Source organism: Patella vulgata, chromosome 6 (genome assembly GCF_932274485.2).
Source record: "Patella vulgata chromosome 6, xgPatVulg1.2, whole genome shotgun sequence".
NCBI classification, from domain to species: Eukaryota; Metazoa; Mollusca; class Gastropoda; family Patellidae; genus Patella; species Patella vulgata.
The window spans coordinates 51,270,895-51,298,591 of NC_065884.2; the positions used below are offsets into that span (position 1 = coordinate 51,270,895).

The 27,697-nt window shown below is 35.0% G+C and overlaps 1 protein-coding gene across 6 annotated transcripts; it reads left to right on the forward strand.

Moving 5' to 3' along the window:
- LOC126823220 (secreted frizzled-related protein 5) lies at positions 1-27,697 on the forward strand. Of its 6 annotated transcripts, none has more exons than XM_050551885.2 (5): positions 3-262; positions 9,949-11,046; positions 11,333-11,347; positions 16,749-16,823; positions 25,071-27,697. In XM_050551885.2, exons 2-5 carry the CDS (start codon positions 10,527-10,529, stop codon positions 25,616-25,618), a joined length of 1,158 nt encoding a protein of 385 aa, XP_050407842.1. In that variant the 5' UTR covers positions 3-262; positions 9,949-10,526; the 3' UTR covers positions 25,619-27,697. The 6 variants fall into 6 exon arrangements, with proteins under 6 accessions (XP_050407844.1, XP_050407842.1, XP_050407837.1 ...); XM_050551880.2 differs by having other exon boundaries at positions 4-262; positions 16,746-16,823; XM_050551882.2 differs by lacking the exon at positions 3-262 and adding an exon at positions 6,477-6,760 and having other exon boundaries at positions 16,746-16,823.

A 27,697-nucleotide genomic window follows, 5' to 3' on the forward strand; every position in this document is an offset into this window, starting at 1 on the left:
CACAGGCTAATGAGTTTTTGATAATAAATAAATAGATAGTGTATTTTGACAGTTGTTAAGTTTATTTGTGAGCTAAATACGACCATCCTTCTCAGGATTCTCTTATGTTGCACACGCTTCAGCATTGAGCTTTATGCCCTCAGCTAGATGAAAATGCTAACGTCAATGTCCGCTGTAAGAAAACTCAAGATTTAAATTAAATCCAGATTTACAGACGCGTTTTTGCATAGAATTTCGGAAATGGATACGATGTTCTCTTAATGTAAGTATAAACTTACTATTTATTTTGTAAAAAGATTCCCAATGGGCGTCAGATCACTAATTAATTTCAAGATTTCCTTACCAGGGTAAAACAACCAATTTGAAATATCGATTAGTTTTACGATGGCGTAAAATATTACAACAATAATAAATATGGACAATATATCGTAAACCTACTTAAATATAATTCAAAGTAATCTTTCAAGATTATGCGGCTATTGTTATATATTGGCCGTAAGGAAGGGTCCTGTTCAAATTTGAATTCGTGCGAACACGAATCATTGTTTTTTTGTTCCTGATTATCGATGCTAAAAACTACCAAGGCCAGTCGCTCATTCTATATTTACTGTCCAACATACAGTTCCGGAAAAGTATTGTAATAGTAATTTTAGGCGATATGTTATGTCGTTTCGGATAAAAGAAAAAAAAAGGTGAAAAAAGGTAAAGACATAAAGATGTAATAAACTATAACACATACTTATGGAAGAACAATTACTGATTTATTTGGGCGACGTTTCGAAGAGTATTCTCTCAACGTTTTCAAGCAAGTACAGTAACAAATGTGTAGAGCAATTATATATATGCCTCTAAAAGAACATAAAGATGTGTCATGTCGTTACAATAAAACCAAAGGGTTCTGTATCCACAAAACCTGGTTCTGAGAAGCTGTTCAAAAGTAAGCTTGATCTTAATTTTTCTTGATTTCAGTAACGTTGTCTGAAATTAAACTGTTATGTTGTCGTTAGGCACGAGGTTTATAATTTTATTTTTTGATATTATCCAAAATCATACAAACTTACATTAAGAAGAATTAAACCGACTACAAAGCGATTATTTAATCCAGGTGCGGCCTTTCGGGAGGTTGGGTGATCGAATCGTTAGCGTGTGCACGTTGTATCATAAGGTCTTTTTTGGCGTCAACTGGTGTGGTTTCGATTCCCTGGTTATACGTGACGAGGAGTAGGATCGCCTGTCCAACCTCGTAGACCTCTATGCGCAAACCAATTATTGAAATAAAAAAAAATGAACCATATTGTTAGTCCCGAAATGACCTAGTTTGTGTCGAATGGGCGTCAAACCACGGAATACTTGGCTCACCTGTCTATACCAAAATTAAATTCTCGAATTATAAGTTATTGCTCTTGTTTTATTTGGTACTGCATACTAGTAGTCAAGAAAAGTCTAATATTTCGACCTCTAATCTTTTTGCATCCCGCAGTGGAACATTCTTTTTTTTACCTGAGGAGCTTAGTTTGTCCAAAACATGTTTTATCATGTCGATTCCTTTTTGGAACACAAAAATCTTACATAATAGCACACCCAATACTTAGAACATTATGAATAATTGCCTAGTTAGATAATGGTATTAAATTCAAGTGCGTCAGTATCAGAACTTTTCAGACATTATCAACGCCTGAAACATTTTTTGAGGATCTTGAACAAACTTAGATAAATCATAAGAAGTGCAGACAAGAAACGAATTTTGGCTTTCTATTTCTAGTCACTTGGCAAACTAGTTGTTGATTAACATGTGCGTGTGATCAATCATCCACAAACATGATTTTCAATGGTTAATTTGTGTTCGAGGTGGTAGGCCATATGCAATTCTACTTAATCTTTACTTTTTGGTCGATGTGTGTTATCTGTAATCCTCTTCACAGGCCTCATCAAGCATTACATAAGTATTGTAAGGTTTCTTCCCTGAATTCTGTTGGAGGTCTTTTACTTCCCTGAGGTGATTTAGTGCTAGAATGAAGAAGAAAAACTGTGCTCTAATATCATGTAATTTAGTTTTTTAACTTTACATTAGCGATGATAAGATCTTATCAATAGCAATCCTGCAATTATCATGGCTTTATATAATAAAATTATTTGCCACGAAGAAGCCGTGTGAAATAGATAATGCGTTCATTTCCTGTAGTATTTTTTTTTTCAAAAGTAATCACTTTAGAAGAATATATTGTTCCGCCGGTGAAAAAAGGGAAGTCTTTTTTTTATGTTTTAGATATGAAATCATTTTTTTTTTTTTGCTTTATTTACCAGCTGAATTGCATAGAATATCGGATCACTAATGAAACAGCCGAGATATATTATACATGTACTTTGCTTTATGATATTATCCATTGCATATTTGACAAATGATGGTACCTGGAGTAAAACTGATACAACTGGCAACAATCGGTACACGAAAGCTTTAATAAAAGCGGCATATAGATAATTAAATAAGTTATGTAACAATAAAAATCAAATGAATTCTGCAATTAAGTTAAATTCTTCATATTTATTCCGTTATTGGGGCTAACCAAGAGATCTGGAAATATATCTTTCAAAAATATATATTAATGTACTAATGTACTGTACTGCGGTGCATTAATATGACTGGGTGATACAGGCTGTTACTAACAAAAACAAAGGGGAATTCCTTTGACATCATTTCGCGTTACTTCCGGTCCGACGAAGTTGATAATCACCACGTGATAGCGCTTCGGGTTTGATTTGTAATTAATAACGCTGTAAAATGACCAATTTAATTACATTGAAAGCTGTATAATGATCAAATAAAATCTCTATGTCTGAACTAGTGAGTATTGTGAGATAGCAGACGAAATGTCGTCAACAAGTCAAAACAATATGGCGGGTGATATACGTTGTAATATATAGTCAAGCAGTAGTAAGAAGTTTTATTTTAATCCCTTCACGTGCCTGTGTTTTTTCCCATTCATTTGGTAATAAACATGGCCGGATTCACCTCAAGACAGAAACGTGCACATGAATAAGTAAAGCCTATTTAGAATAAAACTAATCGTAATCGATATTAATTTATCACATTCTCGTAGTTCTATATATAGAGATCGTCTAGACTATGTAATAATAGATATAGAAATGGTAATGTAGAATATATGAGAATTCTACAAGAAAAATAATTACAATGGTTGTTAGGTTGATATATATATATAACCAATGCTGTGCTGTAATCTACATCAGACAAGAAAACTTTAAGAGAAATGGTAAAACATCTGTTATTTAAACGTCTTCGGTGTAAGTAATGGTACAAAAAAGACAGAGTAATAAGGTAGTTAAATGTTAATTAGCACATATCCTGGCTTTCGTTATATTGCATTACGCGAGATGGTACAAAAATATGTTGATTCTAGATTGAAAATGGCACAAGACGAATAAATCACCACTCTCCAAAGTTTCTTATGTAGTTTTGTCTGCCACTGTGTTGCAGGTTTTCTCATGATGACTGTTCTCCTATTGAGTATTATCTCTGTAAAAATCATTTTCGACTTCAACACATTTCCAAGATAACTGAACAAATTTTAATTGATTTATTAAGATGCACGAATTGCCTATAAGTTGTTGGCTCAGCCCCCCCCCCCTTTTAACAAATTATGTATCCTACCTGATGACCATGGTGTAAGTACCGCACTAGCCTTCAACAACCTTTAGCCAATTTGTTTTAGTCAGATACACATATCATTAGCCAAATCAGAAACTTGTAGCCAAATTATTTATTCATTTGTTGTATTTATTATATTTAAAATAAATGGTTAATTGTACTTATTTAGTACACAAAAGCATAAAGGATTTTGACGTATCCATGTCACGTGTCATCGGTAATTCGGCGTTGGAGATGTGTCGGAAAGAAATATTTATTTCAGTCCCGATAACAACATGTTGGTCGCGACCGGTAAGATCGACACTAGGTACTAAAAATCGACACAACAGCGATGCAGTCGAAACATAGATTTCTCGTATAGTTCTATGAGGGAAAGAAGTGTTGATGAATGTGACGTTTAGTTCCGATTTTACAGATTTACAATATTTTATTCACAAAATATTCATTGACCAGAAATATTGTCTGGATGACATATTTTATGACCAATGGAAAGAAATATCGCCAGTGGTGAATGCCTAGCGCATACAATGCCATGAATTTTCATCATTTGACACACACGCCCAACGATTTAACCATTGACAATTCTCTTCTGAACATTTTTTCAAATTATGTAAACCTTGTAATAGTTATGGAACGAACAATCAAGAAATAGATGTGTATAGACATTAATAATATAGGTATGGATCCATCCATGTAACAGTGGCATAATTATTGCTCTTTTCTTTTAGTTCAGAGTTCACTAAAGGCATTTCTCTATCTCTAATTATTAATGGTATCACGATTGCTTTTATTACAATTTCTGCACATTTAGCCATTTGTAATTATTTGTGTAAATGATCTGTTCGTTCCATTAGATATATATATATATATGTACGTATAAATCTTTAAACACAACGCCTATTTACAACTTTCTTGCTCGTAAAATGCTCTCTTTATAGTTCACACCTCATTTCTAACCAGTTTTATTATCATATCATTCAAATAGATGATGTTCATGATGAGTGGAGCTCTTCAGCACGGGATATAGAAGTTATGAATGATTTTCCGAGCAAGATGGCTGGTCGACAAAGCTGTTGATTTTATAGCGTTTACTAAAGGTTGTTAACGGGGTTTTATTGTCAAACATTCACGTACAATCTGTCTGATTTCATTAATTATGTTCATTTTCTATCTCCATGATTCAGATAAGCATCTTTCTAAACATGAATCCGGGAAGTAGTTCTGTGGCGTTGTTTCGGTGTTCAGGGGTGTATGGTACCAGGTCCCATAAAACAAGAAACCACGTCTCTATTAATTTTGTTTTCTTTTGAATACGATTTAGAGATTTGATAATATCCTTCGTTCTAAATGTTGAAAATTCCGAATATGCACCAAAAATATTTAACTTAAAACTCACATTATACAAGCATATTCATAGTACAAGTTTAAGGAATAATCTTATACCCTAAAACCTAATCTTAGAAGCAATTCCTCGGCCCACACTGTCCATCATTTGGAAACTCAGAATAGACAAGTTTATGCGTTCGCTGAACCCAACTCCTTAATTAGGTGTTAAACTTCATTGTAGATATTAAATGACATTTTAAGGATAATACTTGGGGAATTTCTGTTGTTAAACATTTTATTGGAATGTAAACGTTAAATGAAGATATGCGGTTTTATGTGAATTCCTAAGCAGTAAAGTACATTGACGTCAAAGTCGATTGTGCTGTGTGACAATATTATAATGATAGACATTACCGTGACAAGAATGTAATGCATTAAAACCAAGTTAAAATCATAATAGAGCGTCCACGTGGATTGAAATGTACAAACTGAATTATATACGAATTAGCTGTACCTTTTTAAAAATTTTATCTCTGAAATCTTTATATTAATTCACTTAATCATTTTGCATTTCGGCCAAATTTTAGATTCCAGATTTATTCTCAGCATGTTTCAGTATGTTAGATTGTTAAATTTAAACTAGTCATATTGTAGCATACCATGGTATATAAGTCTATGTATTGCATATGTTCATTACTAATGATAAATCTAATTTAAAATTTGTAGACACCGGAAAGTGTATTCCGTTTCAAAATATTTGATGAATTAGTTCCTAATTGTATCTGAAAGATATATATTTACTTAAAATTCTTACTGAATTCTTCACTTATAAATTCTAATCCATACGTTTTACATTTCCGCGACCATTATGACAATTGCAATGTTTAACTTTTGATATATAGATTGTTGAAACAATGATGAATAAGACCGGGAATAAGAAAAAAAAATATATATTGGAAAAAGTTAGTGGATTACATGTTTTTGATATTATATACGGCTGTGGGATTTTAAAAATTCGGACGTATTTTATTTTGAATCGTGCTAAAACTAAATTAAATGTCATAATGTTTATTAAACGTGTTGTTCTCGTGAGTGGTCAAAGAAATATAATAAATCGTTGTAAAAATATGAAACTTTCAAACAACCAGAAATTTCGAATATTACACAATTTTATTTGATATCAGTAGACACTTAAATTAAAACGAAAACCATCAAAGACACCACGTGTTTTGCTGAGTTTATTATTTTTCCTGGGGATTAAAATCCGCTTCATTTGACGCGAACAATATACAAACCAATTAGAGTCACGATGATGGGCTGACGCAAGGCGAGCAATTATCGTCACAATTATTATTTCACGCTATTACGACCTTACATAAACGACGTTAGTGAGAGGAATGACACAGTGGGTTGGATTATTTAACTCCACCGCCCAATAATAATATTAGAAGACTGTCATTATGTGATAAACAAGTAACATAAAGAGTTTATTTGGTTAGCGCTATCATTAAAGGGACTTACACCTGTCCACGTTAACTAATCACACATGTCAACAACGCTCGTTTCAATTTTACCTATACCCTTTAACGGCGTGTTTATACCATTACACTGTCATTTCTAGTCAACCAGTCTACAAGATAGTTCATGATATCTGGAAGTGTCATATCCAACAGACCGCACTCTGAATAATATAGTCTAGGAAAGAAGGCCCGCGTTTCATGTTCAAGAGTGAATTTCTAACCCTTCCCTGTACACCAGAACAATCAACGTGTAAGTAATTTTCAATATGTGGTTTCTAACAGAGATTTATAGGTACATGGCTCTTGTTTTATGTCTCAGAACTTCTTAAATATCAAAGACAAAATATATTTGAGAAAAGTAAAACCATGCTAAAAGCAATATTTTAGTTGTCTGGTTTCGTTCTTGTTACAACGTCGGCTGAGATCTTCAATTAGTCTTCTTTGTGCAAATTTAAATTGAGTTGTAAATCTCAATTTTACAGAGCCCTACAACAAAGTATAAAAGAAGAAGATGTTATCTGAACATTTTAGGAGCGAAATTTAATACAGCTTAGTATTTAGGAATTCCAAATATGTAAAACGGGGGTAATTAGCGTACCACTGCATTTGTATTTTTGAAAAGATTGAATTCCAATTACATCTTAAGATTTTAAGATATTTGTATATTTTGTTGTGATATTTGATATAAAGCTAGAGGGGTTATCTTTTGGGTGAAAATATGGGTTCGGCAGTAGTTATAATGCACTATCAATATTCTTTATTTAAATAGAGAATAACCACAAAAATACTGACTTAAGACTTATTAAACTTCATATAGTTTCATTGTATAGGTTTTCACCCGGTCCCCCGATTTCCTCCCATTGCTAAAGACCACCACGCGCATGCGATTATTGAAATTAAACCAAGTTAGTTGCGAAATGATCTAGTTTGTGTCGAGTGGATGTGAAAGTTCCCCCCCCCACCCTCTCTCCCCCTCTCCCTCTCTCTTTCTCTTTCTCATATAAGTTCGGAAAAGGTCATTTACCATTTGCCGACATCATCAGAATGATGTATTAGAAGGATAGAAGGATGATAGTCATAATTATTTTCTCTCACGTAATTGCTTTAAAATTATATCTATAGTATGACCTAAATAACCAGGAAGGTTAGTAAAACAATAAAACGGAATGTCATTAAATACAAATATATTGTGTCACTTATGTCAAATTAAATGTGGTTAAAACTATAACAAGTACTTCCGAGATGACGGGGCCGCGGCAGTCAAGCGCCTTGATCATTTTTGGGGCAATGTTTTTCCGTATTTCTGGCAAAAACATCAGAGAATGAGGTCATATAACATAGAAATAGAATTTTTAAATGAAATCGCTCGCGATGTACGTTTTAAATACTATAATACTTCAGTGGAGCTTTGTATAAACTCGGTTTAGTTAAAGATTGATTTATTCTGAAAATTCGGGTAACAATTACTGACAATATTCGAATATTCGTGCGGAACACTAGTTGCCACATGTCAGGGGTAGCGACCGTGGAGAAGATCATAAATAGGCATAGTTCTGTTATATTCATAAGTATACAGCTTGTCAGATAGCATGATAAATTAAAAGTGTCGTCTAATTCGATCTAATAGTTATTTCATTACTCAGTTTTGGTGGTAAGCTCATGAAAGTTAAACGTACATTATGCAAGAGCTAAATCTGTCTATTGCAGGTCTTTCTTTAGACCTGAAATGTTATCTAAATTATTAATTAGACATTAAATAACTTATCCAGACCATAATCAACTCTAGCTGGCATCGCTAGCCTTCGATCTTTAGTGGATTATGAGCCGATTTACTGCATATAACTTCCCTTCACGATTAAATGGATAATCGAGACTATGATGTTTATCGTACTGACTTTAGTAATGATGATCGAGGCTAGGCGGAAATTTCAATCGCTTAGTTTTTGGTTCATAGTGGATCAATTTGAATGAAATTTTCAGCCTTTACATTATCTAGTTTTTAACTATAAAAGTGAGAACTGCCAACTCGTTATCGAATCTCCCATAATGTATCTTTAACTGATATGGCACACAATTAATACCACAGCCGATGGTTGGACAGGTGGTGCATGTGTTTTTTCCTTTTCTCAAGTTATCTTTTGGTTAAGGATACTTCTTTTTTATTATTCAAAACGTAAATGAATTTTCATTTAAGTGTCAGCCACCACGAAATTACTACTCGAGACACGTCGCTACTGTGCGGGCTACACTCGAGTATTACTCTGGCGATAAACCTATTTAGATTTAACATCGTGTACATAAACGATTTAAAATGTAAAACATTCCGCCATTTAACTCTTTCTTATTCTCATATAACTATTGGAATTGTTTTTAAAGCCCCTAGATCTCCCAAACGTGCCAGCATATCACTTATCTTAAGCAAACAATATAATGTTCGTAATAAAAATTATTACCGATCATAATCTGACGTGCTAAAAGTTGTAAAGGGTCTAAGCAGTACGTCTAGGTATAATCCAACTATCTTCTATTACACACATTCCTCAAACTCGAGAATATGTCTACTTAATAAATTGATAGACGAATTCTATGTTGTGTATAGGAAGCAACCTTAAATGAAATATATTTGGAATTTTACACAAATGACAAGGACGTGGACTTCTTAAATTCCAAGTTAATTGTCTTGCTCAATATGATTCCATATTGTTTTACTCGGTCACACCCACCGGCATAATAAAGACGGGCATGCGACCATACATTTGTTTTTACCAGTATGATGACAAAATGAGAAACATATTTTTAATATACGGCATTTTCAATTTTGTTTAGCGATAAATTTATGTCATGGCGGAATCGAATATTTCTGAATGAAAAAAAAACCCCGCCTGATTTATAATTTGATAAACCGCATAATTTACATGTTATCTATATTATGTTGTATGGTACACATATAAGATAAATGAATGGATTGACGAACAGAATAGCATGGATCAATGGTCACCCAAACTATTCTTTACCCCCTCGACAGCCTTGATTGACGCGAGTGGGGCTATCAAGTAGTCCATTTACCGTGTATGATATGTAAACTATAGACTGTCTGTAGGCGGAGCAGTAGAGATATTTGAGCATAGTTTGAATTAGTAGCGACACGTCTAAAGTTTACCCATGTCATCATCAGCTATATTATGTCTATCTCTGTGGGGCGTATCTTAACCGCTTCAGATCTGTCAACCTGCCACACGGCTCACCCAATCTTGAACAGCCAACACCGGTCTCTTATTTCTCCTTGCTCTCTTCAAAGAGCATGTGCTTTCAATTGTTGGCAGATACATTTAAAAGGTAGATATACACACAAGTGTTCAAGTCTTAACAGAAACCCTGTTTTCAATTGAAAGTAATATTTTATTCATATTTTTTTCCTTTCCTGTTTCTAAATTGCAGTGCATCGTGTCATGTTGATGGTTGAAAGAAGATAGAGGTTGTAATAATAGTACGGCGACGCTAGACAAACCGCCTCGAGGCATGGCTACCTATGAACGTGATAGAAGATAAATACATGTCGAAAATATAAACCAAGCTAGTCAAATCTAAAAGATATAACATATGAATCGTGTGAATAGCTATAGGCATACTTTATAGATTCCAAGAGTCGGTGTACGATTGTTATAGATCTACTGACTTTAGTCAGCAAAGAACCCGATTGTGACACTTCGATCTCGCGAATTTATAATACTGCAAGTTTATTGGATGCGAGTTAAATTATGTGTGACTTTTTAAAATAATCACAATTCAAAAACTCCATATTATAAGAATCACATTTTCCTTAGTTCTCAGTGTCATTTGGATGCAAACTGCAGACGAATCCTGACGAGTATGATTCAGCGCTGAACCTCATACTTTTATGTGAACGACTAAAACATCTTCAGCGAAAGAGGCACTCCTGAGTTCATTCAACGCCGATCAACCGGTGGTCTTAAATCTAGGAATCGCATAGCGTATAGAATAGAATATTTTAAAAAATGAGGATTGGCGTTAACATGTGGTGGTTGGCAGTGTTTGTGGTGGCCTTGGTAGCGGCTGATTATGATTACCGATATTATAGTGATACGTACGGCCAGGGGGATTACCTAAGTGATTGGACTCAGGATTGGGCGACGATGAGCGGTCGTATACAGCGTCCCAAATGTATAGATATTCCTGCAAATTTAACTCTGTGCCAGGACATAGGATATTCTAGAATGCGGTTACCTAATTTATTGGACCATGATACATTAAACGAAGTAACCCATCAGGCCAAATCTTGGGTACCGTTATTAGGAATACACTGTCACCCAGACACTAAGTTATTCCTGTGTTCTTTGTTCTCCCCTGTTTGTCTAGACAGACCGATTTATCCATGTAGGTCTTTATGTGAAAGTGTGAAGGAGGCGTGTATGGTTCGAATGCAGCCTTACGGATTCCCATGGCCTGATATGCTCAAGTGCGACAAATTTCCTGTCGATAACGACCTCTGTATTGAGCAACAAAATCATATCAAACGTAAGTTTATTATTTCCTTTTATAATAAAAATAATTTTTTAAGCCATTAATTTTATATTTTTGTAAAATAAACAAGAGGTCTATGATACACGATCTTTTATTTTTTAGACTTAGATTATACCTGTTCAAATTTCAATTTGACTGGCCTATATACTTTAGCATGGATTGATTTCATAGCTGTATCTTATAATGCCGCTAAAAAAAAGTTTAAATCTATGTTTTATTATGTCCACATTTTAAAGATGATATATTAATGGAGTATGAATTTTATCTTATCCCTTTATAGATGATAGAATAACAGGTATAAATAATATTTATAGTATAGTAGAGTTTTTTTTGTTAGCTAACAGTGGAAAGGGATGATGCGGTATATATCTTTCAAATCATTTTGTTCAAGTACCCCCTGTTTAATGATTTATTAGACAAGCGGCTATTGAAATATCGTAATTTAGATTATCAATGGGTCTATGGGAGACGGTATTTAATGTATCTCTGTTAAATATAGGAAATTCACATTGGACTGACTTTGGCTATTACTATGGTGAAAATTACCGATCTATCATCCCTGTAAACATACATTTTTCTCTCTTTTTGTTTTGTTATTGATGTTGTGTTGTAACGATGTGAAGGTATTTGTGGGGTTTTTTTGTAACATTTTAACACTAAATTCAGTGTGACACTAATCTAACTTGTTGAAATGTTAAACATTAGACTAGACAGCATGACATCTTTACTTACAACCTACATACTACAAAGTATACTTTAATTTACTCTCTTTCTCTCTCTCTATATATAAATTAGTTTAATAGACTAGATATCTACGTGGTTTAAATTACCATTAGGGACATTTTCCTGAAAGGTACGATATTTTTTAAAGTGGCTGTCGTGTTTTATCCATAAATGCCATTTAGAAGTAGAGGTATAACATTCATAATAACACAACTTTATGGATTTACTACATGTAACGTTTCAATAGTCTAACATATATCTTTATCAAGCAAATAAAGATACATAAGAGTTAAGAAACGTCGCATGTAATAATCGAAGAAGTTGTGTTACTATGAATGGCTGACTTTGATTTCAGCAAGATGGGCCCAAGTGTCTCGTGTTTGTAATTTAAGACAAGTCAAACACTATAAAAATGTAACAGTTTTTAAAACCATTTAAAAAGTAATACCTTTAATTCTAAAGGTTTATATAAATACCAAATGACAAATCGGTGTAATAGTACACATTGATCACAGTGCCAATCAATAATTCCCGCTAATTTGAGGTACACAGGCTATCTGAAATTTCTTTAATTTTTGTGAACATATTACATTCGGTTCTTTGTATTAGAAGGACTAACAAAATTAGTTTACATGGTGTATTGGGGGAGGAAAAGATGCCTTGGGACTCTTTAAATTTCCAACTATGATAACATAGCACAGTTTTTGGCGACGAGCGAAACTAGGTATCTCGTTGATCTTTTCAAATGTAGATTATATTCGTCTGCCAATCCCCTATAAGATACGACATATTTTCTGACATTCCAATGGTCTTACGGCAATACAAAGTAAAACAGATTCGGTATACTCCTTAAAAATCACTAAGAATTTAATTTGTCCATAGTCAAATCATGTCAAACCGATTTTTACCAACTGTCGAACGTGTCATAAGTGATAATGCCCCCTTCATTCTGAGCCCCGAATGACCCCTCCATTCCCAAGAACTGTTTAAAATGCATCTCGACCAACAGCATGCAGAGAGTTTGTTACATAACACGTTACGGCTATGTACCTAGTACTTACATCCTTATAGATCTACTTTACTTACACACACTCTGATATGAGTTACGGAGCTCGCCTTATTTCAAGTACGCTACTAACTGTCAATGTTGTTTGTTTTAGTCAAACACGTCATGCCTCACGATATGGCAATTCTTTTCAACACCTTTACTTAAAGATGCATTATGATAGAGCTAAATCAGACCAGTGAAGGTCTTTCTCTAGCTCTTAAATGTTATATAAATTATTAATCAGATATTTATTAACTTTTCAAGACCAATCAACTCCCAATGCCATCGGATTTTCAACGGATTTAAATACGATTGGCGGTTAATGATTTAATTAAAAAATGGATAATCGAGACTTTGTTTAATATCGTAACAACGGTAGCATTGACAGTCGAGACTCCGCCATTCTCCAAACAGCCCTAACGTCGCTCAGAATGAAATAATTTAACTGAAATGTTCAAGATATTCCCATTTCATTATCTATTTTTAACTATTATAACGAGAACTGTCAGCTCTTTATCTAAATCTTACATAATGCATCTTTATAGAGGCAATAATACATTAACCAAGAAATAAATTGTGTCGTATAATATTACTGAAAATAATATGAACACCCCGATTTAGATTTTGGAGAGTCCACCGAAGTGAATGAAATGGGGTTTAACGTCCTGCTACTGTTCTGTCCCGACTGGTCTAATGAAGACGGACACACGCCATGCAGTGTGCTGTGGGGAAAGTTTTGCGCCCACTGAGGTTTAGGAATTTCGGATAATTGCTGTATATCACTTTATGAAATCTATTTTAAAAAAAAATTATATGCATTACTTACATTAGTGAAACGATTTCCCGATAATTGCTTCCTAGTTATACTATACAATGTTTTGGACGCTCTACATACTAAATGTATCATCATATCGTTTTGAAATCTATGGTTTTGTGCACATTAGTGGGCGAAGAAACTTTTAGGGATTCAAAAATTTCGGATAATTACTTAAAGATTTGCTACAGCGATATTCCTGCAGCAATGGTTACGAACAATATCAGTCTACCCGCTTGGCCATTGCTGACAAATATTTAAATCGGTTGTTTTACAATTCATTTTATATTATGATTTTTATAATCTACCGAACTGAATTACCATGTCGTGTTATTAGTGGTGTACTGTAAATAACCAGTGAGAACGCTGCAGTTCCATTTATGTAAAAAAAAAAACAACAACAACAAAAGGACTCGCGCACAAGGAGTGTACAAAAATTAAAACCGCGAGGATTAAGCCGATTAAAGATATAATTTTAACTGGATTGTAGTAATTTATACGTTCTTGAGTGCCACCAATTTCTGATATAATTAATCTTGATGATATTGCAACATCTAGTAGAAGCTGAACAAGACTACAGCTAATAGATTTGCAAGTTACACGTGTATATGCATTGTTAAGCATATCGGGTCTATTAAATGTTTACTACCATTTATACTTTTGTATTGCTTCAACGTCTGCCCCCTTTAACTTGCGGTATAAGTTGTGGACAATATACATGTAATCTTGTTACTCCAACAACCGGAAAATGAATGAATTTAATTACTCAAAAAATTAACCAATTCACGTACTTTACTACATGTTCACTTAGCCGAATAGTGTTGCGTAAGCAACCATGATCGTTAAATGATGAGAGAGAGAGAGAGAGAGAGAGAGAGGGGGGATAACGTCCACTCAACACAAACTAGGTCATTTCGGGACTAATATAAGGTTCGTTTGCGCGTAGGGGTCTTTAGCAGTGGGAGGAAACCGGAGGACCCGGAGAAAACCCACGAGGTTGGACAGGATGGTAAACATGTTTTGAATTTAAAATCAAAAGACAAAACAAAAACTAAAAACGTTACTGCGGGGAATTTTGGAATTAAGTTGTACAGGACAGATAGACTCTTTTGATCAAGAGTGGGGGAAAGCGAGACACACTAATGTTAGTGACAAAAAAACCCACCGTCTTGTTTGAAAACCATTAGTCGATCATGAAAAATCATCTTCATTTTACACACTGTTGAATTGCTGTATAGCAGATAAACGTCTTAGGTGGGGAGTTAAAACGTGGAAAGCTAAATAAATAATGTTACAAAAGGTGAAGCCTATTGCTCTCTTTAACATTCTTCGTTTTCTACAAACTATTACTATTAATTGTTATCTTGATCAAAGAAAACCTAATGAAACTTATAGAACATGTATCAAAATAATACAGATTTAATGCGACGGGTGCAATGATCTTTAGCACTCCTTAATAATGACTTTCGAAAGGCAGATAGTCCCAGACTTCGACATACAAGTATTTAAATTATTTCACCACCGATATAAAATAATAGACCAAATGGGGGAGATGGGTAATAAAGACATAGAATTATGAAAGAAAAACGGCTTCTTATTCGTACATAATTGAAGTTAACGATGGGGAATCCCACAAGGGGGGTCGTCTGATCAGTCGAGTGAACCAAGTGTCATCTTTTCCGCTTCAAACACACACAACAAGCTGAATTCTCCGAAACAATTAAGATAATTTCCTTCGAAGTCTAGAGATGTATTTTCAGTACTCATCCTATTCTTCCATATTCTGATCAATTTGTTCAACAGGAGGTCTTTGTAAAGGGTAAGTGAGCCAGTAATTTTACCACGCCCAGAAAAAAACAGAACATAGTACATATAATGCGCCGTTCTTTAGTCGAACAAAAGATGTCAAAATACGGACACGGTGTAAATAAATCTAAAATAGATAGAATTAAAGAGGGCTCTCAAAAAGTAATTGGCATATATTTGTAGATTTTATATAAATAACCGTTAATAATTGGCTGTGAAACCCCGAACTGCACACCCTGTCGTCACTGGAAAAGAATAGTTGTTTTCCCAGCCTTTCTTCTCTGAAAATGTATAATGGTATTTCAAAAAAGAGCGAAAAAAGAAACACTTTACTGCATATGCCAATTAGACTATACGTTTATGTATAGCCTACACCCAAAGGAACATGAAAAAATAAAATAAAGAATCACCCGGAGACCATGGCTAATTTCCAGCCATGGCATCGAACCCATAGACAATCTCACACAACCTTTTTAAAACTCTTGAGGTCACGGTTAGTATCTAATCTTTTGGAATTATGTTTTGTTGTAGATCTACCTACACCCCATATTTCCTTGTCTGTCTACATACCTTTTTGTGCTACCCTTTTAGACAGAAGGTAGGGGATTAAATTTTGATGGTTCGGCTCCATTTACATAACCCCAAAAAATTATTATCCCCCCCCCCCCTTAAGAAACTAAAAAAAACAAACAAACAAAAAAACCCAACCCAAAAACTGACAAACAAAATAAACAAACAATCAAATAACTTTAAAAATACAAACCCACAACCAAAACAAACGAAGAACAACCAAACCAAAACAAACACACACAAACTGATCACGGCAGGCATTTCTTTAGAAATTAAAAGACAACAATTTGACCTTGACTAGAACGTATATCTATATATTGATGACATGATGTATGTTCTTATGTATTTATATATTATTTGTTGTTTAACCGTTTGCATGGGTTCTTTCTTGTGTAATACAGGTGTAATGTTTAGATTTATTTAAAGTTTATTTAATATTTCCTTTTCTTTAAAATATTCACACTAAACACACATTGGATTCGGTTTCATAGTTAAATTGGTTAAAGCATAAAATTTTAATCTTGGTCGATATTTTGTTAGTAACAAACCACGTGAACCATTGGAATTACACTGTTAAAAATGATAATTTATTTATTTTTTAATTTAAAAATATAATGTTATCTAAATAGTGCACCTTATTGTGTGAATGTAGTACTAGTGAGACGATGTAACATTAGTCTGTAGTTGCATGCTAGCCTATAAAGGGATAAGTCTTAACCTTTCATGTTACAGCAGATAACAACTGTACCGCCTGTAAACATCCTCTAACGTATGAAGCTATCGTTGATAATTTTTGCAGAGCAGACTTTGGTAAGTAAACATTGTCACATTTATTTGGAATCAGTTCTTTAACATAATAGTATATTGTTTTTTATTAAAGGGAACTCGAATGAGATATATGTACAGACATGCAGGGCCGGCGGAAGCAATTCTTGATTAGGGTGGTTTCCATCCTAGGTCCTTATAGGCAAGGGTCCAGGGGCCACAATAACCTGGAGAAAAGAGTACTTACGGCCAAATTATTCGGGGGCTAAAGCCGCCCCTCCACTCCGCCGGGCCTGCAGACATGTGTCGTCCTTCAAAGTTAATAGTTAATAAAATGTTTTCGATTTCTACATTCACTGTAATGTGGTATTGTTTGTTCAGCTGAAAAAAGGGAAACCAGAACAGACCTCTGTGGAACAACGTTATCCTAAAGTATATTGTCTTCACCTCCGTTCAATATCGCGTATCCGTATTGATTTTGCGTGTGACGTCATCAATGTGTGTGTATTTTTCATAGGTGATACGGCACGCGGATACGGCAGCACGTATCGAACAGCTTTCTCGCGGAAAAGGTCCGTCTTTTTACCGTATTTTTGCTACTTTTAGACGCTGAAATGTTGTGCCATAACGTTTTCATGAATCTATTTGTATCCTAGAACACTAAGGCGTATATTTGATGTGATGATTTTAACCATGGTAAAGACTGGAATTGAATCATTGTTTTTGATAAAATTTTTCTCGGAATTTTCATATTTTTCCCGTCTGTCTGTATGCTGGTTGATATACGTGCTAAATTTAGAGAGGTGGGACCTTGCACTCTGTAAATGATGTGATTCTATGGTAAAGGGGTATAAATTTTCTGAAATGATACATTAGTGCAGTTGTTCTCAACCTTTTTTTGGCCAACTGCACACCTTGGAACACATAAAAAATAGCGACACACCTGGTTAGATATATATATATGAAAAATATTTGAATTTAGCAAAATAAAAACATCGTAAGTCAGACGGAATACAACCGTATACAGGGACTAGTCATAGACACATACAATGACTCAAACTAAATAATGAAAACACAGCAATAAACTTATCAGTAGACACCAGTGAATACTGAATTGGGATCACGTGGTTTTTCACATTTTTTTTATTGTGAGGAAGATCTTCGCGGCACACCTGTTGAGAATCACTGCATTAGTGAAACCAAAAAGTGATATCGAGTCGAAGTCGAAGATTTTTAATAAGATTCGATATTACTTATTTTTTTAATAGCTCAGCGACTGTCGATCGACTTTACTCCCTCTGGGAATTTGTAGGCTAGGCACTTGACTAGTACTGGTGGTGATCTTGATAGATAACTGCCATCATGCTGTAATACTCTAAAACTACATTGCCAAATTCCGCTTGCCAAAAGTCTCTATTGTTCGTCAGCACTTTCTTGTGAATATTATGATCCTTATGAGACTTTTTAACTGGCGCGGTATTAAAGGGTTGGGGTGTGGGGGGTGTTGTTGATAACTAAATCAATAACATTCATAATATGACATGAACTTTATGTCAACAGGAATAAAACTGCTTTCCGACGAGATAGCGATCGGCGAACAACTATATATAGACAACACAATCTATGTTATAGCCAGTCTCATTAATTTTTCATTGTGGAGTGGGATTGTGGATGTGGCCCTAGATTTGCACCCCCCCTCCAATTCACAGCTTCTAGATCCGCTACGCCATTCACCCAGATTTGAAAAAAAAACAGTAGGTGATTAATGTTTAGATATGGGCAATGTGCATGTGCACATTGGTATTATAAAATCAACTGGTATAGAAACTTAAAGTAAACAAACAGAATTTTAAGGATTATATATCAAAACCAAAGTATTATAATATGGAATGGGTGATCTTAGGAAATAAACCGGGAAATGGGGAGGCCACAATCTGATTAAAATCAGATGTTGTTCAATTCGTTTTCCTTCGTTTTATATTCTGTATTTTATATTTTACCATACTGCAATGCACTTATATCATTGTGTCGTGTTCTTAGTTTTGTACTATCGACAACCAATGAAAACGCCACAGCTTCAATCACGCCAGGACATCGTCTACTGATCTATTTATAAACCCTCTAAAGTATCGTGCATTCTGAATATATTTTAGATTTTTAAGCAATGTAGAAAATCATGGGGGGCATGGGTGGCTAAGTCGCTGCGAACGCCGAAGTCACGAAGCGCATAACGGGAGGTTCGGGTGGTCTCCTTCGGAAAATTTCGAATAAAAAGAGGAGGGGGGGGGGGAGGGCTGCGCCCTTGAATAGTATGTGAAGTGTAGTGAGGTAAACAATTGTAAGTAAATGTCCTAAATTCCAGACAATCACCAATTTTGAAAGGACTGGATAATCAATTTTAACACGACAATCCATGATAGTTAAAGCTTTACGTTTAAAACGGGGATCACGGTAGCTAAGTGGGTAAGACACTGGCTCGCTAGTCTGGAGGTCGGGTGTTCGATCCCTGCATTGGCCGAGAAAGTTCATCCAGATTTTCCGGCGTGGACAAGGACAGCTGTCTAGTCGTCCGGATGGGGCGAAAAACCGAGGTCCCGTGTACACATTGGCGTGCACGTAAAAGATCCCTTGACAGTTGGAATTCGATATAAGAGTAGGCCGTAGTGCCGCTGTCCGGGCAAAATTTCCCACATCGCACACTGTATGGCGTATGTCCGCCTTCATAAGCCCAGTTCGGAGCAGAACAGTAGGACGTTAAACCCAATTTCATTTCACGTTTAAAACGAAATGATTCACAAACATATTATGAATTAATTATTTGTGAATGATTATAGAAAGAAATTGTAAAACGACGTCATGTTACTGTCGAACTGATTGGGTGTAAAGACAACATGATGTTGAACTTTTTAGCTTTCGAGTATCTTCGTCCAGTAAAAAGAATTCGTTTAACAAATTGCCGAAGGTAACATAACGATAACAAGCTAGAATTCATTACTCTCTTAGTCCAAATAAAGAATTTAAGGTGGTTAAAGTAGCTAAGTCTCTAACTCAATACCACCCAAAGCCGTCGACATTGAAAACAGGAATTATTTGTCAATTTAAATCAACATTGATGTGATCTTATTGGGAAAAGATGGGCTTCTGATATCCAATATTTATGAAAAAAAAAAACATTTTACCATTGGTACACGAACCGTGTACCATAATGCGTTTCAGCGCCATTTATAACAAGGGACTTCTGACGTATTTCGCCGAACATAACTGATTTGAAATTAGAGTAAAAACGGGATCGATTGAATGTAAATCAGTTTATATACATTCATATTACATTATTATATGCGTTGCGACCCGCTTCTGTCAATTTCTAGGTCCCAAATATTAGCGATTTAAGCATCCCCCCACCCAAGTTTGTTAAGGCAATATGTTTCTTTCTTTATCTTTAGTCAATCAGGGTAAACTGTTAAAAAGTCCCAACACCCCCAAATCCCCTTCTATACGCCACGAGAACTAATATATAAGACGTTATCTATATTGACATAATTTTTTCGTCGCGTGGATAGGCATAGGGGGGCAATATCAGTTGGGAGAGCTGGGGCTTAGGGCTATTTGTCCGAAAAAAATTTTTGTCACCCGAATTTTCAAAATGAATCAATCATCAACTAAATCGAATTTCCACAAAGTTGTGATGGTTTTAATTAATTACACAGCAATATCAAGCAAAAACAACTAAATGTATCCCATTCTCTGATGTTTGTGCCCGATAAATGGAAATACATGGTCGCGTGAATTAATGTAGGCACCAGATGGGGCGTGTTCGGGAATTCGAGCAGCGGGGGTTCAAGGTGAAGACAACATAAAGTTGATCTCGAGGTCTGAGGGATTACGCGAGAATTTTATATAATCAAAAGCTGAGACAAGATGCCTGCTTATTTCGTTGCATAGTGTTTAAGATTAGAGTGGAGTTAGGCCAAAACAGCCACAAAGCTTCGCACGTTTGATCATCCGAAGAATATAGGGCGAGAGAAAATAAACGTATGCTCTGCTCGAAAAGGGGGAAAGTCCGGATAATTTTCTTTAAAACAGAAAACTATTATCGTTCCTTTAATATTTTAGAAGCTCGTCTGTTACGTTGAATGGGTTGGGCGTTTGATCGTACGTTTGATCATTCCAAGAATATAGGGTGAGAGGAAAAAAAGGACACTCTGCGCGAAATGGGGAGAGTCCGGATAATTTTCTTTAAAACAGAAAACTATTATCGTTCCTTTAATATTTTAGAAGCTCGTCTGTTACGTTGAATGGGTTGGACGTTTGATCGCACGTTTGATCATTCCAAGAATATAGGGTGAGAGGGAAAAAAGTATACTCTGCGCGAAAAGGGGAGAGTCCGGATAATTTTCTTTAAAACAGAAAAATATTATCGTTCCTTTAATATTTTAGAAGCTCGTCTGTTACGTTGAATGGATTGGGCTATATGACATGTAAAAAGACTTACTTAAATAAACGTCGTATATAAACTTAAAGATTTAAGGCAGGACAAAAAAAAACGCACATACGTCTGCATGAAATGTCAACCAGATGAATTCTTTCTACATTAAAATTCTCAACATGTCGCGGTGTTAGAATACTTGAAGCCGGCAGATTATATAGCCACTGAAACCTGAGCAAACAGTCACTCCTTGTATTTAGATTAAAAACGTTATCAGAGTCTTTTTTCCTCGTTTTTACATATTTCCACACTCATACCTTTTCTTATACATACACACTCTACACATATCACCCGTGTTTCATTAGAAATTGTTTCTCGTTATATATCTTACAAATGGTTTGGATTTCAGCGAGTTAATGGCATTGGATATTTTAAAGAAATTCTCGAACCTATCGCGAAATGAATTGGATACTTTCGGCATATCACGTGTGATAGGTCGTTATTGTCCCTGGTTTATCATCTTTGTCAGTTAAATGCCATTTCGTTAATGACTATGTTGCCTTATTTTATCGTGTCATTGTTAAAAGTGTAAATAATTTTGCTCAAGTAACAAGTCATAAATCATTGTCTGACATAAGTTATATATCTCGAAAGTCACACTTCAGTAACTGAAACTTTATCATTTTGTAAAGTGAGAGCTGTTCACCTCCGAATTGAACTCTCTTCAGCCAGTTAAATTGTAGGTTGTTCATAGACTTCTGGAAGTCCTGGACTGAGAATTCCCTAATGAGATACCTAATGCATTATAAATCAAAGATAGGTTTACAAAATCGACAAATCTTGGGAGCTCTTTAAGCAGCCCATATAGGCATATGTCTTTTAATCAGTTAAATTACACTCGATTCAGGCCATTGCCAGCGATTTTAGGGGATTCGCGTTTTATCTCGTCAATTCCAAACAAAACAAGTTATTCCGTACAGTCCAACACATAACCCAGGTTTCGGCAAAACCCGGCCAGATGTGTTAAAGTTAATTGCTTAATGTGGTCAATTGACATTAATAATTACTGGGAGTAGCCAATTAACTTGGTTCCATTTCTCCCACTTTTAATTACACGAACCTCAACTTTTTGACCGTATCAACAAAGAAATTCTAATTTTGTTAATGGTCCATGACTATTTGTTCTATAACAATGGCTGCCATGGCAAGCGTGTATAGCAATCTGATTATGATGACAGCGTAGAGGTCTTTCCGAAACCCGAAGTCTTATCATAAGCGTACAGTCCAACCAGAATTAAAAATGGCGATACTTTGGTGAATAGATCTACAGATTCAGGAGCGGATTGGGCCTCGGACCGTTGGACGTGGTTCGGAGGCCCATTGACTCTCATTGGAAAAAATTGACATGTTCTTTTTTTTCAAAATAAATAAATTCATCTTTGCATCCGATGAAAATATATTGACCTAAATCCGAAGAGAAAAATGACCTATGACTAGTGCGGGAAAGGGTTATCAAGCTAGTTTCGTTTTCTCGTCAGGTCACGTATTCTTCACCGCAATAGGGGCGCATTAAGGAAACCAGCTGGTCCGAGGACCTAGAGCCACCCAGTCCGCCGCTCCTGCACAGATTCACGATACAAATCTGTCATATGTCAGTGTGTTCTCCATCCATAAGTGTAAACTAATATTCGCCAAGAGAGAGAAAGCGCTGTACAACTACAAGACAATTTAGTTACTGCAAGCAGCGGCTTAGGCTGGTAGGAGACACTCCAACCTAGGGAAAAAAATCCGAAACAAATGATTTTTGTTTTTTATAAGGCGGTATGTACATAGCACCCAAGAAAAAAAATCCTTGGCAATTTTTTTAATGAACGATTTAGTTTTGGCATCCGACCTCAAAATGAATGATCCTTGTAAAAAAAAACCTATTTACGTTATCCCCAACTTTACGCACTCTAAATGTATTATCAAATTGTAAGTAACCATAAACGCACTCAGCTCCATGATATTTTAAAAATAATATTATTAACACAACTATTAATATCCACCACAATCGTCTCATTTGGTAGGATGAACTGGTGAACTGTCATTGTATGCTGACGTGGACGGGCGATGGCTCAGTTTATGTTGACTTTGTGGTGTTGAGTAGCTGGTGTTTGGTTAAATGTTGAAAAAAATTGCTTGAGATTGCATTATGGAGGAGATCATGGTCACAAATATTGAGGGACGGTTGGTGAGTGTCGTGATGATGGCTTTCTTGGTCTGATACGGGTCGTTGGGTTTGTAATGGAGATACTGATTGTTTTGGGCTGGTTTCATATACATCGTAGGAGACGAACCTACGTTGATGATATTACAAAAGTTTTTGCAGTCAAGTGAAAATAAGGATTTCAAAAGGTATTGGGCAGTTTTGTAGTAGACAGCGCCTCGGTAGCACACATATATCCTGGCTTTGGGTGGATTTTGATGGTGGCATACGCGTTTTGGGTCATTGGTTTGATGAGTAGAAATGGGGTCTTTCGTTACCCGTGTGTAGTTTGCTTGGTCTTGAAGAGTGTTGACAGTGCTGAAGTAGTCCACACTCCTCGCAGTGTTTCGTTTGATTAGAGCTAATCCCACTTAACACTGCTGTAATGGAAGCAAATTTCTGTTCCAAATTATGACTGGTCAATAGTCCGATTAACAACCAATAGCTAACTGTGTAACAATATCATTACGCTTTAAACAGAGCTCCAAATTGGACCAAATATGTTTACATAATGTTACGTCATGACTCGAGAGCTCAAGTATCAGAAGCCAATCTAGCAATGGCCAGGGAGGAATTTCTCGGGCCAATGCTTCTCGCGATAAAGAGTTACAGTGACCGCAGTGAGTCAATTATTGTTGGGAACGGTCCGATTTATAGTTTGTACGTTCCACGTGGCAGGAATACTTTATCACTGAAAATGCCTGGGAGTGGCCATTTATGATTCGTTGGAATATGTTGATGGTTTTCAGGTACATTTTATACGTTAGTAATTTGGTAATGTACATTATCTTTTGCCCACTATTGAAAATATCTGGCCATTGCCCTTCTTTGTTGAGAAATTTGCAACAAGTTTCGTGCGATAAGTAAATTAGCCCATCTGGCTTAGCCTTTGGTGTGGGGAAATAGGAACGTCTGGCTGGGACATCAGGAAGTTAACCCAATACTACCCAATATAATTGAAGTATTATGTTAGTTTTCCACAATAGTGAGGTATAGTATTCGGTAGTGTTTAGTTAGTGTTTGGTAGTAGAGGGTAGATCGTCCTGCTCGGCGGGGATGCGCCACCACCGAAAATGTCTGGAGGTGGTCTTTGTTAATACATGTGATTTGACTGAACATTTGCAACATGTTTCGTGTGGTTAGTAAATGAGCTAGAATGGTGGGTGGGGCGATTAGGGACGCCTGACGAGTTTACTCCATCACTGAAAATATCTGACATTTGGCATTTTTGATGCACATGACGATGCTGAACATTGTGCAACAAATTCATGCAGTTGGTAAATGCACTGGGTGGGGTAGAATTTCCCAACATGGGAATTTACTGATTTTGTCAATGGTCTAATAGCGGAAAAGCATTTGTGATGCACAAAAATATTCTCAGCATGCCGAAAAACGGGAGGAAAAGTTAGAAAAATTGTGGGTACGAAAACCAGAACGCCTATAACCTTTTTTGCTCAAGGCCGATTTTGGTGGGGTTTTTTCCCTTAAGTTGTACTCATATAGACCTTTCATAAAAAGCAAGAATCATTTGTTTCGGATTTTTCCCCAGATCCGATTGCAGAAAACTACAGTAATAATGGTGTGTGATTAAAGGCATGTATTTTTTTGTATTTTTCAGTGGTTAGGGCAAAAGTTAACGAAATACGAGATCTTCTAAGCGGTCACAAGGGCTTCCTTATAAAAAAGAAGAAAAAATTCTTCAAAAAGCAAAACTTAACGAAAAAGGATAGGAAGAAAATGCTTCCTATGATAGAATATGGTAAAAAGTGCTCCTGTGACACCGTAAATACAACCCAGGGGAAATACTTGATTATGGGAAATAAGGTGAAAGACGAATTGTTTGTGTCTTTTGTTACGCCGTGGCAACGTAAAAACAAAGCCTTCAAGCGCGCCATTCGTGCCATGAAAAAAGGCGATCTGTGTGAAGGAATATTCCAAGAACTTACCGCTGGTGAAGTAGATAATAATAAAACCAAAGGACAAAAAGAAAATGGCGGACGCAAAAAGAAGGGAAAGGGTAAAAAAGGCAAAAGGAAGAAAAACAAGAAACGAAATAAGGGAAAAAAGGGAAAAAATCGTAGAGGCGACAAGAATAGGAAACGTAGGCCAAAAAAAAAGGAAAATAACGAAGCCACAATTATACCGAAACCTGAAGGAGGAAACTGATGACGGATGTGTTCAAATTAGTTATGTGATAAAACTGAACAGTTCATAGTACGGATAATGTTTTGCGTTAGTGAATTTACAGTCCTACGAAAATGGACGTAGTGTTGTGATCGTAGTTAACGATTTATTATGAAAGAAAATATTTAATATCGAATGCATTTTGAAAGCCAGTAGAGACAAAAATAGTCAACTATCCACGTTGATATATATATATATATAAATATCATATTTGATTGTTATTAAAATATATAAATATATAAATAACATATTTGATTGTTATTAAAAACGGAGCTTTAATATTTGTATATTTTTGGAATACATTATGTGTCAATTGTGAATGTGTTCTGTATTAGATGCAAAGTTTGCCCGAAATCCTAAGATTTAATAGAACTATATCAAGTATCCATAAGAGATTTCTAATATTAAAATCCAATGTGTGCATAGAAGAAGTTATATTGAGAGATTTGGCATATGTTAGCCATTTCTGAAATGGATATATTCAAAATGATATCATGATATGCTGCGATTAAGAATGACGAAAAAATGCACGCAAGTTTTTTTTAAATGAAAAAAAATAGCGGTAAAAAATCTATAAATATAACTTTCAACGTATTCTTATCATAATTATTTCCATCATGCATAAACAATTGCAAGAGTGACTTTCTTGTTTTGGCGGTCACAGACGTGTTCAGTGCTGTGTATATAATGATATTATGAAGAAGGAGAAATTGTGAACAAAGGATGTTTCCTTGTCTTATTATTATTATTATTAATATTATTTCATTTTTATCAGACGTTCAATTTTTCCCAAATGGCTTTGTGCTATGTGCTTTATTATAGGTGTTTGTGTAAATATTATTTTGTGCTTTATAATGAATTTGTTAATGACGTAATGTTCATCTGTTGCTAGATAACATCTCTAACAGTTTTTATTGTTTTTTAAGCGTATGTAAAACTCTATGTGTTAAAGTTGTACGACCCAAATAGTTGAGGTGCAGTGCAGATGGATTTGTCATAAAGATTTCAGAATGACGACAATATATAACCAGTTAATGTGTATTTTATGACACAAAGATACTACAACAATATTAGACCTTATCATGTGTTTTACAAATAGATGTAGATTTCTCCGTTCTTGACATGTGTCACTCAAAACTGGTTGCATTCTCTTGGCAGAATAAAGATATAACTAACCCAAGCTTACCAATGATATTTGCCAATAGTGATAAAATATATTTTTGAATTGATATGGTTGAAACTAACTAATTCGTGCATACCAATATTTGTTTGTCTTTACATTCAAAATAATTTCCTCAAGTTTACATATATTTTGTTTATTTTTAAAATAAATGAGAAACGATCTTATACCAATTAAAACTGTTTGACGAAGTTATGTCCTCATTTCGAATCTTCTGACTGTTTTCCAGGTCTCTGCAAACTACACATTAACATATGTTTCCTAGGATTGGATTCCTAAAATCTTTTACATCCCTTCCACAACCCCGAAACAATCACCTATTATTTGGCACGCAGAATGTTTGCTTTATTATTATTACTACCGTAAATCATTTATGGAAGGTATATCACCTAAAAGCAGGTACTCGAAGATGAAAATTTGTTTTTACACGTTATATGTCAAAATATAGGCCACGTGTAATAAATATCCATAAATAAATAAATATGAATACAACCTAACATTTCTGATATCTGATTTGTTTCCAGAAACGTATCATCATGATTTATTTGAAATAGTACGTGAGATGTTCTAAAATTGATAAAAATAATTTTCATATACTTTTTATCGCAATATAATGAATTATGTTTCTTCTTTTGGAACTTCCTTGGGGATCCTACATCTAATTTGGAACCACTTTTAAGTACATACATATGTTTCCATAGAATAAAAAATTTAGACCGAAGCATCAAAAAAACCCAACCTATTATGAAACCATATCGATTCAAAAGATATAACAGAGTATAGGAAAAGTAAATGGTGAGCTATTTATTAGAAGTAGGTGTAAATGTATGTGAAAAGAAATTGTTTTAGAATAAGTTATAATAAACGTACATTGAATTTCA

Bases quoted from the DNA above. Each gene is read 5' to 3' on its own strand.
- LOC126823220 (XM_050551880.2), top strand. From the start codon at position 10,527: ATGAGGATTGGCGTTAACATGTGGTGGTTGGCAGTGTTTGTGGTGGCC. The intron at 16,824-25,070 runs GTAAGTAAACAT...TGTATTTTTCAG, and splicing joins TTTTTGCAGAGCAGACTTTG to TGGTTAGGGCAAAAGTTAAC.